Source organism: Notolepis coatsorum (assembly GCF_963971535.1).
Source record: "Notolepis coatsorum genome assembly, chromosome: 3".
Classification (NCBI taxonomy): Eukaryota; Metazoa; Chordata; class Actinopteri; order Aulopiformes; family Paralepididae; genus Notolepis; species Notolepis coatsorum.
In genome coordinates, this window is record NC_140167.1 from 142185072 (window position 1) to 142204720 (window position 19649).

Here is a 19649-nt window from a genome sequence, read left to right on the forward strand (position 1 = left end):
AACTCTTCCAGAGCGCCCAACGCGGATCCGTACAATAGCGCGCTCTCTTTTCTTTTCGGCACTATTTTCTCATTTTTTGGCGGAGGGACACCATTTTTTGTGACCATATTAGGAACACCGGCCCCCACACACACAGCAAATATCAATCCGCAGCTCTCACCGGAAGTCTATAAAAGCCTCCGTCGACGGCAGCTCGAGTTTTTTTTTCGAACTTTCCTTCAGCGCGACCGGTCGCAGAGTAAATTCCTACGGGGAAAACCCGCTCTGCTCTAGATTTCGAAACAACCGTGTAAGTACTGTTTATACTAATCTGTTGGACTTCTTATAGCATTCGTTAACTTTTAACTTAACTCTTATGACCGTCTATAGTGTTTGTGAGATGTTTTTCCAGAGATTCTGGTCATATTTTCCATCAAAAAGCTTGTTTTGAAATGTACCGCAGCAGAGTACCAATTTCCCCCAGGAAGAGTTGCTGTGGGTTGGGTAACATTAGCGCTAGCTGCTGAGCTAACACACGGCTAACGTCAACACAGTTGTCGTATTTATTTCGCAAATGCAGTGTTTTCAAATAAGCCACATTGCTGTATTTAGTGTATTCATTAGTGGGTCATATTCCTATATGTAACATATCTCATTTTATCAACTTAGAATTGACGGCAGTGTCTAGATGCTGGAACTAGCTCCCATGCTAGTGCAGATGCTAACAGCACCGGCTGAGATCCAGGAACAGCGCAGTCATTCCCTACCCAGGACAAAACCTTCAAGAAGGGAGAGGTTCTAGAAGGAAGACAAGGCTCTATGAAGATAATGGGGTAAGTTTGAAGAAAAATTTTAACACACACATGAACGTTTTATAATTATCATCACAATATGTAAAAAAAATTATAATTTTTTTTATCAAATCTAGTTTCATTAATTAATTAATAACTTTTGAACAATAGATGCTATTTCTAATCTGTCAGCTGTTCTATATTGCCAACAAGATTGTCTACATTCCATTCAATATACATAAATCTGATTTAAGCAAGGAAAGTGTAATTTAATACATTTTTATCTTCCAAGTTTAATTTCAACAAGTTCAAGTGCAACTACATATGAACCATAATAATAAAAATTATGATGATAATCATACACTTATTTTATATCATTGGAAAGCCCTACTTGTTAGCTTTAAAATGGCACCAAATATGAGGTACTTTGAAATACCCAGTAACTAATAATCTATCACAAACCAATGCAATATCATGTTCAGGGATTTCCTAAATACAAAATAGCCCTGGAAGAGTTTATTCACAGGACATACTTGACTCCTATAAGACTGAAAAAATGGGTCTTATACAAGACTCCAAATGCTCCTTATGTACAAATGGGGACGAGGGGACATTTATGCACATGTACTGGGACTGCCCACCAGTTAAGATATACTGGAAAGAGGTGACCCAGCAATTATCAAATCTCTTAACTTGGAATATACCTGTACACCCCTCTGTATTACTGCTGAATGTTTTTGAGTGTGCAGTACATCCACAGCTAAAGAGATTGGTTTTATCGGGTATCACAGTGGCTAAAAAGCTGATAGCATCACGATGGTTCCAACCGGAAAAAAATTGCCGAAAGGTCTGGATTATTACATATCTCGATGTGATCTATCAAGAAATATCTACAGCAAGAATTTTGGGTCTCAATGAATCCAAAATGACATTGTGGTTAGAAGTGGTGGAGAAAATGGCGGCTACGTGGCGTAGTGGGCAAGGCGCTCGCCATGAATGCGGAGACGCTGGGCTCGCCTGTTCGAGCCCAGCACTCCACATTGCTTTCAGTTTAGCTGGTCGTTCATACTAATACACATTGGCCGTATTAGGGGGTGGGAAACTGATGGGTGGGGATCGGGCGTTGTGGACAGCGACTCCTACAGGTCGGTTGGTGCGCCTGCGCAGTAGAATCAGGAAGTGTCGGGGGCAGCGTGAGCCTCCCACGCGTTACTCCTCGCCACTGAGAGATCGAGCTGTGCAGGTGAAAAGATGCGACTGCTGTTACCTCAAGTACCGGAGGGGACTTGTGCTATGTATGACTTAGTCCACATTGCAGCCGGCTTGTGGGAGGCAAGAAACAGCGTTCGTGACAGGGGAGGGTTGAATTGGATGATACGAAATTGGGATGGGAGAAAATATAGAAAATGGGAGAAAAAGTGGATAAAAAAAAAAAAAAATGGTGGAGAAAATAAAAGCTAGCATATAATGGTAATGTCTGGTTAGGAGCGAGGGAAAATGGATGGATTATCCAATGGGGGGTCCGGAAGGGGGGGGTACGAGCTGGAGCATATGTGTGTAGGTTTTTAGATAACAGGTATTAAGGGTATATCCTATATAAGACAATTAACTAAAATGTGATTTCATTGGATGTGCACTGACAACTAATGCTTGTATATCTTATCGTGTGTTGTCATGTTTGTTTATGTTTGTTTAAAAAATAATAAAAAAATAAAATACAAAAAAAGATTATTCCCCCCTGTGAATAATCTGTTTAGATGATTCCCCATAAAATGGCGTCAGAAGTGGGATGACAATACCCAGAGGAGCTCGACTTTAAGTGAGGAGGGTCTTGTTATCTGGTGACGTCATCCCATTAATTGGATTATTTTTTATTCTGCCGGAGATTAATTGGATTTATTTCCCCATCAACATCCATGCTCCAAGTTGCCAGAACCACTGACCATCAACTCTGGTGTTGGCTTTCTCAACGGAGAAAATTTGGTGTGGTCTTTTTCCTCACAGGAGCAGGGGAGCGATAAAGAGTGACGTGGCAGTGAGGATGGTAAGAGACAGAGTTGAAGGATTCTATGTTTTTCAATGTGTATATAATGTATTGGTGGGTGACAGCATCTACTCAGACGGATCTATAGATCTTAAAAGTAGCCGGCAGTCAGTGTGGGTTAACAGCAGACTAGGCAGAGCCCATGGCTCCCGAGGTCGTTCGGCAGCTTGTTAACATAAACACTGATAAGCACTGAGAGCAGGCATGTTTGGTCAGAGAGCTATGGGGAGAGTTTGACATCGATGGAACCATGCTAAAGGTGAAGAGCAGTTGCCATGGCAGCGTGTAACGTAGTAACGAGAAAAGGGGGCGGGCCCCCGTTGCTAGGGAGAAGACGTTATATGATGTGAGTTTCTTCCAGGATAAGTTAGATTAAGACACGAAGCAGACGCGAGCACGACATCACTAGCTTCGGCTGACAGGAAAGGCCTTTGGACAGGTAGGCCGCACGACCACCGAGCGGGGTGACAGGAGAGAGATTGTTAGAATAATGAATTTAGTTCCTTCTAAGGCTTTTCAAGGACAATACAGAACTGTTTTCCATCTGGTACAGAGGCTTTGTTTATGGAATAAACAACGTTTTCCAAGAAAGGTACCACGTTTGCCAGTGTCGAATTCTTATGATTACGGATTGCATTGAGGGGGATGACACAGTTGTACAGCCAGTATGAGAAGGTCGCCTTCGGAGAAAGAGATAAACACAACGCAGAAACTTCACGAACACAGATGACGAGGTGATGACTGGCTGATTACAGAAACATCTAACAGAGTGGAGTGCCTGCAGACAAGCAGGGTTGGTAATAGTGCACTGCAACCTTGCCCAGGCCCGGCTGGGTAGGGCTTTTTTTTTTATAAATAATTTGGGCTCGGCCGGGCCCGGGCACCGCCGCTTTTTATTTTTTTTATTTTTTTTATTGCGTTTTTTTTAATTTTTCATATAACTAGGGTTATAGGATAACCTTCGTTTTCCTTAAGATTCGTTTTCTCTTTTTTTTTGCGCCAGAGAAACATTTGGATGTAATTACCGCAGCGCGCAGGGAGAACTCAGGGGACAAGTTCAACTCGATTGGTTGTGTTGGAATATAGCCAGTTTGGCGAACGTTTTAATTTGTTCTTGGGATGTATGTAGCCGGTTGGCGAAGTTTTGTTAACAGTGTTCAACCGTTGCTGACGTCGTGGTGAGTGATGTTTATTATTTGCTGGGTCGCTACCTGTTTTGTTGTGCTTTTCATTACGTTGCTCTGCTCGAAATCTGATTTCTGTACCGAGTAGGCTATTGTGTGTCGTGTGTGTGTGTGTGTGTGTGTGTCAAAGAAGATTCTATAGCCTTCAATACGTTTTACGAGGCTGATGTGTGAGTCAGTCTATAAGCGAGCACTGGGAGAGACGGCATTCTATTGAGCGAAACAGGCTATGTAAATGCTTCTTAGTTTTGTTTATTTATTACGTTCATATAAAACCGTGTTTCGAATATTTAAAATATATAATAATTTTTTTCTGGTTTTCACGCGGGCTAGGGCTTAAAATATTATTTACAGTCGGGCTTATTTTCGGGCAGGGCCTGAAGTTCACGGGCTCGGGCAGGGCTCGGGCTTTATTTCAAGGCCCTTGCAGACCACTAGTTGGTAAGCTACAGAGCAGAGTGCCTGCAGACAAGCAGGGTTGGTAAGCTACAGAGCTGAGTGCCTGCAGACAAGCAGGGTTGGTAAGCTACAGAGCTGAGTGCCTGCAGACAAGCAGGGTTGGTAAGCTACAGAGCAGAGTGCCTGCAGACAAGCAGGGTTGGTAAGCTACAGAGCTGAGTGCCTGCAGACAAGCAGGGTTGGTAAGCTACAGAGCAGAGTGCCTGCAGACAAGCAGGGTTGATAAGCTATAGAGCGGAGTGCCTGCAGACAAGCAGGGTTGGTAAGCTTAAGCTACAGAGCAGAGTGCCTGCAGACAAGCAGGGTTGGTAAGCTACAGAGCAGAGTGCCTGCAGACAAGCAGGGTTGGTAAGCTACAGAGCAGAGTGCCTGCAGACAAGCAGGGTTGGTAAGCTACAGAGCAGAGTGCTTGCAGACAAACGGGGTTGGTAAGCTTAAGCTACAGAGCAGAGTGCCTGCAGACAAGCAGGGTTGGCAGGGTTCCCACGCTTGCCTTGAAATTTTTTTCCATGCTACCTCCTGATTTTCCAGGTACCATATTAAGTGATGATCTATTGGCCCCTGAAGCTTTCCGCCCCCATCCGTGCCCCCCTCCCCTCACACACACAACCCCCTAGGACACCTGACTACTTACTTGATTTAAAAGATGTGCCAGTCAAGTCTACATTGTAAATGCTTAGAGATTATGTCTTATTGATAAGCTGTAGATGAACAACAATTTATTGAACTGGAACTTTGAAACACATGAGCACTGGGATTGATATATGTTCTCTCTTCCACTCCTCTCCTATCTCATCCTGTCCTCTTCTCTCCACACCTCCCCTTGTGTCCGCTCCCGTCTTCTCTTCCTACTCTTCTCAACTCCTCTCCACTCTTCTCCCTTTTCCTCTGTCATCCTCTACTCTTATCCTCCTCTTCTTCTCCTCCTCCTCTTTCATCTTCGCCCCTCTTCTCTTCCTCCTCCCTCTTTCCTTTATTATTAGTCTTATTAGATTTTGAGTCTGTAATGGGAATTATTAAAGGACAAACGATGAGCCGTTTACATTAATCATTCTGAGTCATTATTCATAATAATAAGAAGGTTTATTCAATAAAGAAAGTTCATGACAGCGTGGCCACGCTGCCAGGCCAGTCACCCCCCCAGAGACAGACATGTTAACCCACTAGCGTCTGACAGGGGACTGACCCAGAGGCTTGGTCAGACATACAATTGAATACATGAAATGACGTAGAAGAAAACAAAATGGCTGGTTAGAGAAATTAATAATACGACTATGTTATGGCTAAGCCTGGAAGGAAAACAGCTCCATCTTACAGTTCCCATGACCTTGGGTTATGGCTCTATGGCTGGGAGAAACAACAACTTCGTTATGTCTGAGAGAATATCAGAGTAATCTTAAAGAGACATACACACATTAACCAGTAAATCTGGTCGGACTGAAACTCAAGCTGTATGACATGATAAAATAACAGAGACTCATAATGACATGATAATATATTCCACGACAAGTCTTACGTAGAAGGGGTAGTATGCCTACTCTTACTCTGTAAAATCTTTTGTAAATCAAACTAATGAACCTAAAAGGGAAAACATAAGGCTGGTTCCCCTGTGGTTCCCCAGTACAGCAACCCCACTAGTAAGCTTAGCTTAACAGTATAGATCAGTGGTGCCCAACCAGTCGATCGCGATCGACAGGTAGATCGCGGGCTGATTTCAAGTAGATCTTGATTAATAAAATTTGATTATTAAAAAAAAAAAAAAAAAAAAAAAATTTTTTTTTTTGCTAAATCAACTCTTCCTCTCCTTGTTAACTACAACAAGCAATGCTGTTTGTTATTTAAGATGAGGTCGGACTCGGCACTGACAGATTTGTGTTCATTATGCTGCTTTTATAAAGCCTCAAATGACTGCTTACAATATACAATTTTGGCTGGTAGCTCTCGGGCTAGGTGGTAAATAAAAACGTAGATCTTGGTTCAAAAAAGGTTGGCCACCCCTGGTATAGATGTATAGAATCAGTCTAGACATGATCAATGATTTTTTCAAACGTTTCTCACCCCAAATGTTCCTATTTAGCAGTATAATCTTTTTAAAGAAAAAAACGAAAAATCACAAAATAGCTAAAAGTAGATATAACAATGAATGTTACAAAATGTATCAAGACTAGACTATTCATGTCAACTAGTATAGAAGTAATGTCACAGCCTAATGTGAATGTATTGGTAGTTAGCTAGCAATGCAAGCTAGCCAACACTAGCTAGTAGCTAGTTAGTTAGCAAACTGAATGTTGGTTAGCAAGATTGCACTCCATGTGCTTGCATCATTAACAAAATCCAAAACTAACTCAAACTCAAGTTGCTAGCTAGTTAGCAAGATTGCACTGCTTACTAACTAACGTTGATAAACCCAGGTTTACCACAGTTAAAACACAGCTACAGTACTTACATTTGAGGATAAACTTGCATAAGAAGTTTCACTGTAGATGTCAAGGCTCCCGTGTTGGCTGGGAAATGCATGTATTTGACCCTTCTATTGAGATCGCGTGTAACGTTATTATTCCTGAAGTCCACCAATCCGAAACTATACTTTTAAAGTCCATATCACCAAGTTGCCTGCATCAAATTCCAACATCCAATAATAGATGCCAAGAGCATGCTCTACAACATGGGATCAACCATTTATATCTACAGTAAACGCTGTTCACATGTAAAGGGTTTTTATAAACTCATCTTAATTTTGTGCTCAATAGTTTCATTTTATTACTATTTTACACATCATCCAATACAATTTTCCAGGACAACTGTTTCTATTTCCATGTAAGTGTTCACTTTTGCTCAGTTTCCATGACTTTTCCATACCTGTAAAATGAAAAAATGTATTCCATGTTTTCCATGTTTTTCAGGTACCGTGGGAACCCTGGCGTAGTTTCTTTTTGCTTAACTCCGCTCGTATGCTTATCGAACGTAATTGTTCCTAGTTGAGTATACGTGGTCCTCATTCCAAATGGCCGATAATCATATTTGAGGAGAGGATAGAGCGAAGCACTATGGGTATTGTAGGTTTTAAGGTGTGTGTGTGTGTGTGTGTGTGTGTGGGGAGGGGGGGGGGACAGGGTTGGTAAGCTTAAGCTACAGAGCAGAGTTCCTGCAGACAAGCAGGGTTGGTAAGCTACAGAGCAGAGTGCCTGCAGACAAGCAGGGTTGGTAAGCGTAGTTTCTTTTTGCTTAACTCCGCTCGTATGCTTATCAAACGTAATTGTTCCTGGTTGAGTATACGTGGTCCTCATTCCAAATGGCCGATAATCATATTTGAGGAGAGGATAGGGCGAAGCACTTTGGGTATTGTAGGTTTTAAGGTGTGTGTGTGTGTGCTATATCAATAAAAAATATATATTTCTGTCTCAAGAGAACAATGGTGAACCACTCCTTTAACCCTTTCACTGCCACACTACAGAAGGTTAACCCTTTCACCGTCTGTATTGTGGTAGTGAAAGGGTTAACCTTCTGTGGTGTGGTTGTGAAAGGGTTAACCCTTTGTCGTGCGCAAGGCCAGATTAAAACTTCAGAGGCCCCTGGGCCAGATTCTTGTGGAGGCCCCCCCACACACACATACATGTGCACGCACGCACAGTGGCGTTTTTATGTCACTTTAAAAAATATATAGAATATTTAGAAGTGGTGGGCTCTGAGGGCCAAGCTAAAAGGACTTTGATCACCCCTGCCCACTTTGACAACCTAGGATGGCTTAGAGTAGACGACAAAGTACAGCAACTTGCAATGGGCCTGGTCTACAAGATACACTACACGACCAAGGTATCCATGTACATGTCAAAATACTTCCCAAAGGTCAGTGAATACCACGATCACAACACCAGAGGGAGCTCCACAAATCATGTTAAACCCAGATTCGGCTCAAACAAGGGACTAAACACGTTTTGCAATTATGCCACATCAATGTGGAACGCCCTACCCAAAGCTGTAAAGGAATGTGAATCACTACCCACTTTCAAAAACACTCTCAAAGAACACCTACGGGAGACTGCAATTCGAAACTGGCCCCTGTAAATGTCCTAACACAACCCCCTCCAATGTACAGTAAATGACCAAGTATGGTTTTGTCAATATTCCAATGTACAGTTTTGCTTGTACAGTTGTATGAATTTGCAAATCTGGTATGTCATAAATGTATAGATGTAGCAGTACTGTCTATCTGTATGTCATGTATGTTATGATGAATTGAAAATGGGGGACCCTGATGTAAACAAGACAAAAGTCTTTGTCTGGTCTGCATCCCCTTAACAATTATTGAGCTGTACTGTACTGTACTGTACCCATTCTACAATCTGTTAATAAAGTTTTCAATCAATCAATCAAGAAGATAAAAGAAACACATCATGTTTAGATGGGGGGATGGCGCCATCCTCAGGAAGAAAAAAAACATGCACACACTTTGGAGACAAGAATATAATATTAGAATAGTAAGCTTACTTTTACGTGAATGTCAATTTAAATTATAATTAGGGAAGGGAGGGGGTTGAAATGTGTTTTTGTCCTGTGTTACTGTCTGTGAATGAATGAATTAATGAAAATTGTATTTAACAGATTGCAGAATGGGTACAAATAATACAGTACGGCTCAATACACACAATTGTTAAAGGGATGCAGACCAGAGAAAGACGTTTGTCTTGTTTACATCAGGGTCCCCCATTTTCAATTCATAGTGACATGTATGACATGCACAACATATATGTGCCCCGACGCAACCAAACTAGGGATGCCCCGAGCAATCGGCCACCGATCGTTATCGGCCGATAATCAGTATAAATATGCGATCGGTGATCGGTGATAATGCTTTATTTTAGCCGATCGTCAAAACCGATCTCACTCGCTGCGGCGTCTGCTTCTCCCTCCAGCCCCTCCTGCACGCATGTAAACACGGGTCTAGTCTAGTGGGATGGGAGGACGGCGTCTCCCTGAGCTAACATTAGCTGCTACCGTTACAAAATGACCCAGTCAACTATTCACTTTTAGTTTAATACATGATGAGGCATTGTCTAACCGAATGGTATCTAGCCGGCCAGCTACCGATAGCTCCTGATATCAACAAATGCTCCAGCAATAGTCTAGTAGAGACGTGTATGATACTCTGTTAGCTCCCGTTAGCGCAAGTTAGTTCACTGTTCAAAACGAAATGTCCCATTGAACTAAATAATTCACTGAGGCGCTGTATCAACGTTATATATCCGGCTAGCAGTAGCTACAGATAGCTCCTGATATCAATTTCTTATAACACTGATTCAATGCGTATTCGAGCTGAGGGCTTGCTGAGCACATTAACGTTATACCAATAGGGTCCAGCTGCAGCGCAGGAGAATCCTGGCCATAGCTCGAGGCTACTAGAGTACACACAGACAGTGGAGCTTGTTGCGTGGTGGCGATGTCTCGCAGATAATACAAGTACAAGTCTAATTATATAATATATATATTTTATAAAAAAATATATATATATTAAATTATTTTTAATTTTTTTTAATCAAAAACGATCGGTACCGGATCGGTATCGGCCGATATGGCTCACGACGATCGGTGATCGGTATCGGTGGCAAAAAACGTGATCGGGGCATCCCTAAACCAAACCCGATTTGATTCGGCAAGGGGGAGGTGTCAGGAAATGAAAAAATGTCTTGCTCTTCAGAAAATCCAAAAAATCGAAATCTTGTTATTTTTTACATCTTTGAAATGTCATTAATGTGTTCCCTTATTTGCCCTTATTTGCAAACTTAAATACAACTTGTAAATGAGGTAATTATTGTTATATAGTTCGACAAGTATTGTCTCTCATACTGTGGAAAGACTACAGGCGAGGGCTATTCGCTGGGTGTGGCCTGTCCGCGTATTAAGTACAGGTACTTATCGAGGTGTTGAAACACACACAGACACACGCTCTCCTTTCTTAGAGAGAGAATAACAATGTTAATACACTATCTTAATGTTATAAGTTATAAGCAACGTAACTTGTGACAAACGCAGTGTCTAAATAAAAAAGATTAAAAAAAAATAAAAAAGGCTGCCGTCATAAAACGCGTGTCGGGACGCAGGTGTCATTAAATTAAACACCATTAAAACACATTTAGAATGTCACGAATTTTATCAGCGAACGAATTTCGTTAGAGTGCATTTATTGCAACCTAATGGCATAAGAAGTAAATTCATTCAATAGGGAAACTCAAAGAAAATAACAAACAACTTATTATCATTATCATTATAGGACGCAGCAACAACATTATTGTTGTTGCTGAAGACGAACGCGCGCTGGCAATTCAGCACGGATTTGATGACGCTGAATCTGAACATTGAACATTGACTTTAAGTTACACTGCTATCTTAACGTTGGCAAGCTAAGCATAGATCTGTCCCGAGCCTACTGACAAACGTTCCAATGCTGTCTTCGGGATGATTTTAATCCAAACATAGGGACGCGCATTGGCAAGAGCCTACTCACAAACGTTCCAATGCTGTCTTCGGGATGATTTTAATCCAAACGTCCATTCAGAAACTTTGTATTATGAAATAATAATCAAGACAACAACACAACTTGCCCTCAGGGACAATAATATTTCATTTATTTCCATCTATAATATCAGTGATTATGACCAGACGGAACACTCACACAGGAAAGGGCTAATTTAGATACAGTATGTATGTATTATTTGTGACTTGTCGTACAGACCTTGTAAGTCTAAAAGCTAAATGACTAAATGTAAAAGTGAAAGAGTTAACCTTCTGTAGTGTGGTAGTGAAAGGTTAACCTTCTGTAGTGTGGTAGTGAAAGGTTAACCTTCTGTATTGTGGTAGTGAAAAGGTTAACATTCTGTAGTGTGGTAGTGAAAGAGTTAACCTTCTGTAGTGTGGTAGTGAAAGGTTAACCTTCTGTAGTGTGGTAGTGAAAGGTTAACCTTCTGTAGTGTGGTAGTGAAAGGTTAACCTTCTGTAGTGTGGTAGTGAAAAGGTTAACATTCTGTAGTGTGGTAGTGAAAGGTTAACCTTATGTAGTGTGGTAGTGAAAGTGTTAACCGTATGTAGTGTGGTAGTGAAATGCTTGTGGGGAAAAGGAACTAAAAATAATTGATGGCAATGAAAACCTGACTTGTAGAGTCTGGCCATAGAGATGCACATTTCATGCAGACTAGTACATGCACGCGCACACACACACACACACACACACACACACACACGATGTGTGACATGGCTTGGTTTCATGTTTTGAGGTACCTTCAATTATCTGTAAATGTGCCTAGCCGTGGATAGGAGGGACTTGTTGAGGCAACGTCAAATTAAATTTGTTTACATATTGTGAAAGTACAGATTCATACCTTCAAAATAAGCCATCACTTGAACATTTTGGTGGGATACTTTTCAAGCTACTTCCTATGAATCATGGTGATATCAGAAAACACATTCAGAGATGAATGGCCTTCGAACTTTCTGGAGAGTTTCACACCGGTGAGTTAAACAACTACAACCCTGTATTCCATGGCCCCCCTCTCTATGGGGACATTAACACCTTGCGTCAAGCTCTTTTGTTATGTCAATTTGTTGGAAGCCTCACATAAGCCATGTAATGTTGGGGGTCAAGGTATTGGCTGAACCAGGAAGGAAAGGCTACATCAAAATAACTGTTTTGTTTCATATGACATCATGACATTTATGGCATAGGGACATACATGACATACAGGTATATAGTACTGTTACATTTGTGACATATATGATATGCAAATATACAGTACTGTTACCCATAGATCCTGACAGAGAGTATATACATATGATGGGGAGGGGACTGAACATTAGGAGGGGATGGGTGGGAGAGAAATATACATACGGTGGGGAGAGAATATATACATTACATACAGTGGGGAGGGGACTGTCTATTAGGTGGGGGTGGGGCTGTATGTATGTATGTATGTATGTATGTATGTATGTATGTATGTATGTATGTATGTATGTATGTATGTATGTATAAAAGAAAAAAAATACAATAGAAATATTGACTGACGTTTCTTAGGTGACTCTTTCGAAGTTGGTTAAGGTTAGAGTAAGGAATCAGGGCTGTCACATGATTGGCGCTACCAGAAACGTCAGTGTCCAATCAGAGCGCAGAACGCGAACGCGGAACTGGAAATCCGTTGGTAAAAGTATTCAGGCGTCGGGGCTGGGATGTGGAGATGCAAGTTTTGACATTTTATTGCAGTTTTTACCTCAAACGGAAAACCTCAAACTCGTATGAAGGAGAAAAAATACTCAAGATTAGCCACTTGCAGACGGCAGGGTGTGACGTACTGTATATTTTAGTTGATGAAATATTTTTAGTTGACTAAATATTTTTGTTGATGAAATATGTTTTCATTTCAGTGTCACAGTATGACATCGATCTCCAAAATAAGAAAAAAAATTAAAATAAAATGTGGGGCCTCTAGTGACGAGGGGCCTCCAAAAAAATTTAAAATAAAAGTTGAAAAAAAATTTAAAAAAAATATTTGGGGCCTCTAGTGACGAGGGGCATAAAAAAAGAAGAAAAAAAAAAGTAAAAAAAAAATTATAATAATTTGGGGCCTCTAGTGACGAGGGGCCTCCAAAAGGCCTCTAGTGACGAGGGGCCTCCAAAAGGCCTCGAGTGACGAGGGGCCTCCAAAAAAATCAAAAATTAAAGTTACAAAAATAATAATACTAATTTGGGGCCTCTTGTGACGAGGGGCCTCCAAAAGGCCTCTAGTGACGAGGGGCCTTCAAAAAAATAAAAAATGTAAGTTAAAAAAAAATTAAAAAAATGTTGGGGCCTCTAGTGGCGAGGGGCCTAAAAAAGAAAAAAAAAAAATATATATATATATATATATTTTTTTTTGGAGGCCCCTCATCACTAGAGGCCCACGGCCCGCGGCCCGGACGGCCCGGTCGTTAATCCGGCCCTGGTCGTGTGGCAGTGAAAGGGTTAAGGGAGAAAAGGGGGAAACGTCGATAGCTTACCTTGTTGTGGAGCAGAACCTGGGTCTTGTCTGGGGTCAGATTGACGTCCACTGTGGAGGCGGGAACAGTGACCTTCAGCATGAGTATGGGATAGCGGTTCCGGGTGGAGTCTACTGGGTACTGTGCTGTGTAGTGTTGTCTTAACAACTGATGGTCAGCCACAGGCCCAAATCAGGATAACGTTTGCATGCGATAGGAAGAAAAGAATGGCGTGTAAGCAAAACAAAGTAAAACAAGTGATTGTGTCACATTTATTTGTATTGATTTATTGAATGTGATTCTACCTTCAGAATGTCTTTGTGGTGGACGGGCCGGTTGTTGATGAATATAAATGTTCTGTCATGGCTGGTTGAGCTTGAGGAACTGTAATCCACCCCGGGCTTGGGAAAAAAGCCATCTAATGTAATCTAAAAAGGAGAAAGACAAATACACAAGTCAACCACAAGGTGTGTATCAAATAATAATAATAATAATAATAATAATAATAATAATAATGGCTTGGATTTATATAGCGCTCTTCATGACACCCAGAGCGCTTCACAGAGTCCATTATTCGTTCATACACAGTCATACCGATGGTGGTAAGCTACAATTGCAGCCAGAGCTGCCCTGAGGCAGACTAACGGAAGCGTGGCGAATAATCATCGCCTACAGCCCCTCCGACCACCAACATTCATTCACATGCATACAAATTCATACGAGGCAAGTAGGTTAAGTGTCTTGCCCAAGGACACAACGGCAATGGGATGGACATGGGCTTGAGCGGGATTCGAACCACCAACCCTTCGATCATTGGACGACCCGCTCTACCCCTGAGCCAAAGCCGCCTCACAAATGTATGTTTAAAATGTACCCGTCAATCACGAAACATTGTACATCTATTTATAATTCATTTGTAAAGTCTGAACGAGACCTTCATAACAGCTACATACTGTACATTCATTAACAATGATTAAAATATGTCAATTGTAATGTCTTTTTTTTATTCATTAATTTGTATTAATTGGTTGCAATTGTGAACAATAGCAAAGTCAGATATACAATTACATCCAGTTGGCCAATGATATGGTTCAGTGCAGCTCAATGGTCGATGAGAGGGGTATGGCCAGGAGGTACAGTATCTATGCACTCAGCATAAGACGGCTCTGGAAAGCTATTCCATATATGGACAGCAGTGTGTAAGAAGCTTCTGTCCAAGGAGCGTGTTCTGGAGACTGGGAGGGTGAGAGCATGGGCTGGTGGGACATATGACATGTGCATAGGTGGGTGGTGTGACGCCTGATATATGGTGGAGGAGGCATAGCTTGGAGGTCCATGGGGCAGTGGTGGCATCTTATACAGGACTGTAGCAGCATTCGTGACACAGCAGATGAACTTTGTCAATTTACTGAGCAAAATGAGATAATCTTGATGATAACAACTAAAAATAACTAGAAAGGTGTGCCAAGTAGAGTGCAAATCTCCACCAGGTGGCAGCATAGACCAATGAAAGCAGATCTCTCAGCAAGAAGCAGGGCTGGAATAAACAGGAAGTGACAGACGTTCAGTTTTCGAGCACGAAACAGAGCTGGGTTAAACAAGAAACAGGACGTGAGTGACAGATGAAGAGGCACTGACATTTTATTATTTTGCAATAATTATTTTGCAATTAATAGATGCCTGCAGATCTATCTACTCTATAGTTATTAGCTGAAAACACGTCTGGGGCCATAGCCTGAAGTCTTACCTTGAACATGTCCAAAGTCGATAACAATATCACATACAAATTGTGTTTTACACATATTTACACAACAGTATGTTTAGGCGTTTTTCCAAAGATTTGTGAGTGGAGTCAACACTAACTCAGTCCCCTCTCCCCTTCCCCCACTAATCTCTTGTCACATACATCACCCCCAACCCTTCTCACACCCTTCTCACACAACAACAGATCAGCGCAACAACAGATTTTGAGGGAGGCGCACGTCCATTCTCTTGCGTACGGTACGCGTTTTACCGCTTCTCGGTCTCAGAAAACCAACTCAAGTAAGATGTCATTCTTTTCAGAATTTCATTGGCTCCACAAATGGTAATTTTCAGCATCAGTGGTGATTTGTCCGGTCATTGAGAGGCGAAACCGGAGGTGGTAACTTTTTTTAAACTGACGCTCGTTGGCTGTTTTCTTATAACCCGATATTGGAAGCACGTAATAGGTCAAGTGGTGTGTCAATCAAACAGCGGCCATTTTAGCTTTCAACCGATGTGTTGGTTGAGAGTCAATAACGCAGCGTGACGCCGACAGATGGCTGTAAAATGTCTTGCGATGTGCAGGCCGGAACGTTAAGTGATAATAAATAAAAAGAAAATACTTGTCGTTGACTGATCTGAAAAATATTCCGTCCTGCTGTCAGCCTATCTGCAACATTTCATCCAAATCAGCCCTCGTTTTCAAGATTAGCAGATAGAGACACACACACAAGGCTTCTGCCTTGTAGAGATAATCATGGTATTGCCAGGGGGACTTTAACTTAAACATTTTCACTCAAATAAGTGTTTTACTGCTGTTACAAATGGCATAAGCATTTAATAAACACCAAATTAAAGCTAACATTGGGCATTGTGAATATGTTGTAGAGAACTAGAGGTTGTGTCAAGTTTTCTATTCCAACCAAGCACCCTCTGCTCCAATAAGTAATGCAGTACATAAAGTCTGAAGGTTAAGAGGCCCACCATTCAACCCTAACCCTGAAGTCCTTTTAACCTTCCCATCATTCAACCCTCTAATTGACGGTATGTGTAAATATCCATGTGGAATTCTTAAAACTAACCAACTCAAGAAGGTTGTAGGACAAAAGTATATCTTCAGTCACAATCCAAACCAATTAGTCGCCCCTGAACATACTGCTGCCAAACTGTGAAACCCGTCCACAAATAAATGGCTCATAACCTGTCCACAAACAATGAAAGTTGCCGAATTGAGAAGGGAGCTTCAAAAGACTGAAAATAATACATGCCATCCATGACTCGGGTAAACAATTTGAAATTAACATTCTCAGCAGTTGGCTGGCATTACGGCCATCTACCGTAATTCCTCTAATAGTAACCGGTATTCAATTAAAAACCGGGTCTCTATTAATGACCGGGTGCGCTGTTGAGCTAAGCAATTATAAGCCGGCCTCCTAATACAAGCCGGGTTATTGTTGTTATATGCTGGCCTGGCTGTGCAGTAAATACCATATAATGGTATGGTGTTAATGTTTACCAAGAGAATAAGCCTACCTCAGAATTGTATAAAACGAAGTTATTATTATTATTATACCAGTATTGTGATTGCACTATTTTACTTTATTTAACTTTTTTTGACCACCTGTAATTGCACTGTTTACTACCGTATTTCATACAGTACTTGGTTTCAATAAATGAACCCAGTACATTTTACTGGGTTCAAACTGACACAAAATGTTGATTTATTCATTATGATCCGTTTGAAAATTAGAAATATAGGCCTCTCTCTTATACATGCCTCCTCCTAATACAAGCCTGGTATCCGCTACAGTTGAAACAAATACAAGCCGGGGTTACTATTAGAGGAATTACGGTAATTGGAGTTTTAACAAACACTCTAATTACTAGTATTGAAACTTGGACAATAAGGGTTTACTATTGAAGATATAATGTTTGTTTGCAAGGTTTGCTGGAGCCACTTCATCCAGGACGGCACACCCCGGTCAGAGAGCGGACGCAGACACAGAGAACAGTCCTTTCGTATTTTATTAAGGATTCTGTTGTTGAGTAATATCTCAAGAGTGCTTTCCATCCAGGTCGTAGGGCTGGATGGAGCAATCAAAGATTGAGTGAGTGATATTTTAGTTCATGAACGCACTCTCACTGGGAAAGCAGACAGCAATGGAACACATGGGCGGCAAGATGGCCGCTGTATTTAAACCCATTAGGACCCCTGGGCTGTCCAGAGAGATGCCAGACTATAAATAATAGGACCCCTGGGCCATCAAAGAAGTGCCTGACTGGAAATAACAATACACAGCATAACAAATAATGGGGAATTTACAACATTTACATTACGTACAATTTACCATTACAACATTTTCAATTACTGTGACACGGCCGATCCAGTCCAGTGGCTATGTGGCTGTGAATGAGGCCATTATTTCTGCTGTAAAAGGCAAATAGGATTCAGAATTGGCAACAACATACACTCCCCTCAGAGTAATTATGAGAGTCTCGTCCCCACAGAAGCTCACTTCACGATTTCCATACAACTTCATACGAGTAGCTATTTGGCGTGTTGTTTGCATATGACTTTGTTGCTCATCATGAACCACTACCTGGTTGTTTGCATATGACTTTGTTGCTCATCATGAACCACTACCTGGTTGTTTGCATATGACTTTGTTGCTCATCATGAACCACTACCTGGTTGTTTGCATATGACTTTGTTGCTCATCATGAACCACTACCTGGTTGTTTGCATATTACTTTGTTGCTTATCATGAACCACTACCTGGTTGTTTGTTTTATGTGCCCATGTCCTGTTGTGTGTTATGTTGCTTTGCATGGTGTCTGTCAGTTATTTATCAGTGGAAAGAAACATATGGGAAATGATCATTTCCAGGTATTCTCTGTAAACCTGTGGAAAATGTAGGCTCCTGTATGAAATGTGCACTCTCTCAAATCCCGGCCACTTTTCTTGATCCTCCTATCACAACCGTTGCTTTCCTCGGACAAACTTTGTTTCTTTGATACAGTGTCCTCAGATGATATCATGGGAGGATATATTCATTACCTCTCAATGAAAATAAATTGGCATTGTGTTTTGGTGAAATGCCCCTTTAGTGCTGTATGTGGTATTTATTTGTAGAAATTATTGTTAAATAGCTCTACATTCCGACAGCCATCACTGATTGATATAGATATAGAGTGTTTGATCAGTACATGGGTCTCCCAGTCCCTCCACTCTGCAGTAAACACAAAATCAATTTTCTAGTATCCCTCTTCACTTTATCCAATCAGGAGAGAGAACCCTAGAAATATCGTCTAGCCAAATTAGCTGGCTGATTATTTTACTTGTTTCAAGTATTTCTTATTTTTGTAGTGTGGACTGTGGAGTTCTCTCTCCTGATTGGATAAAGTGAGAACGGTAATGCCAATGCCAATACTAAGGCCTCCAAATAATCAGTCAATCTATAAAGATCAACTTGGCTTAATGCTTTGCTTTTTCTATTTAATTAATAAGAATGTATGAATTTAATGAGGAATTAAATGCTAAACCGGTAGGGAGCCTCCAGGAAGCAAAAGGATGTTTATGGCCACACAGTTTCACAGTTATGTATAATGACAAATATATTTAGCTAGTGATGTTCATTTTTGTTCTTCATCTGTGTTGTTGCCATATATATCATACAGTGATCCCATGCAGTGTAATATGACATCAATAGAATATCTATTTATCTATCAATAAATCCATCTGTACATCCAAATTAGCTTTTTTAAACTAACCTTAAAAAGGGGAACTACGCCCAATTTCATAATTCATACATACGTTATTTCTCTGGTCTAAGACAGTAGAAACATAATGTAAATGAGCAACTTGCCCCCAAATCCAAAAACGAGAGTGCTAAAACTCTAACTTGTGATGTCCTCAAATATAAAGTCTGAAGCTGCTCCATAGACAATGAATTGGGAAAGATTTGTATAGATGACAGAACTGAGATCACTACTATAGAATAAAGCTCAATCGGGTATAAAAAATAAAAATACAAAAAAATTCTGTGGGTCCACAAAATCAGTCTCCCATTCATTGTCAACTACAAGTTTGATTCTTGCATCTCTGGTTTCTGGCTTTGGGAGAGAGTAGTTCATGTTCACAAATATTGATAGAACTGTCTTAGGTCATGGAAATAACATATTAGAGTGGTGTTCCCCTTTAAGAGGTATAAACCAGAAAACCCATTTACCTGTAAAAATCATTCTGGGTGAGAAATCCACGTGTCCAAAAACGTGTCCCACTCAATATCTAGGAAGCAGCTCCAGGATTTGTCTCTTGATGACATCACAAAACGGAACCTCAGTTCTCTTCGCTTTGAGAGACTTCATATAAATAAAATGTAAATATCTGTTTTTAGATAGAAACGCACTCTAATGATATTTGATAAGATGATGTTCACTTTGTGGCGT

The 19649-nt window shown here is 40.9% G+C and overlaps 1 protein-coding gene across 1 annotated transcript in view; it reads right to left on the minus strand.

Annotated features, from left to right (window-relative positions):
* The window catches only part of pms1 (PMS1 homolog 1, mismatch repair system component), a 169385-nt gene that overhangs the window by 57999 nt on the left and 91737 nt on the right, over window positions 1-19649 (minus strand). The window contains exons 7-8 of the mRNA XM_084310426.1: window positions 13763-13885; window positions 13479-13625 (exon numbers count right to left, since the gene is read on the minus strand). Coding sequence (XP_084166552.1) covers window positions 13479-13625; window positions 13763-13885 — 270 coding nt within the window. The remainder of the gene's footprint in view (window positions 1-13478; window positions 13626-13762; window positions 13886-19649) is intronic.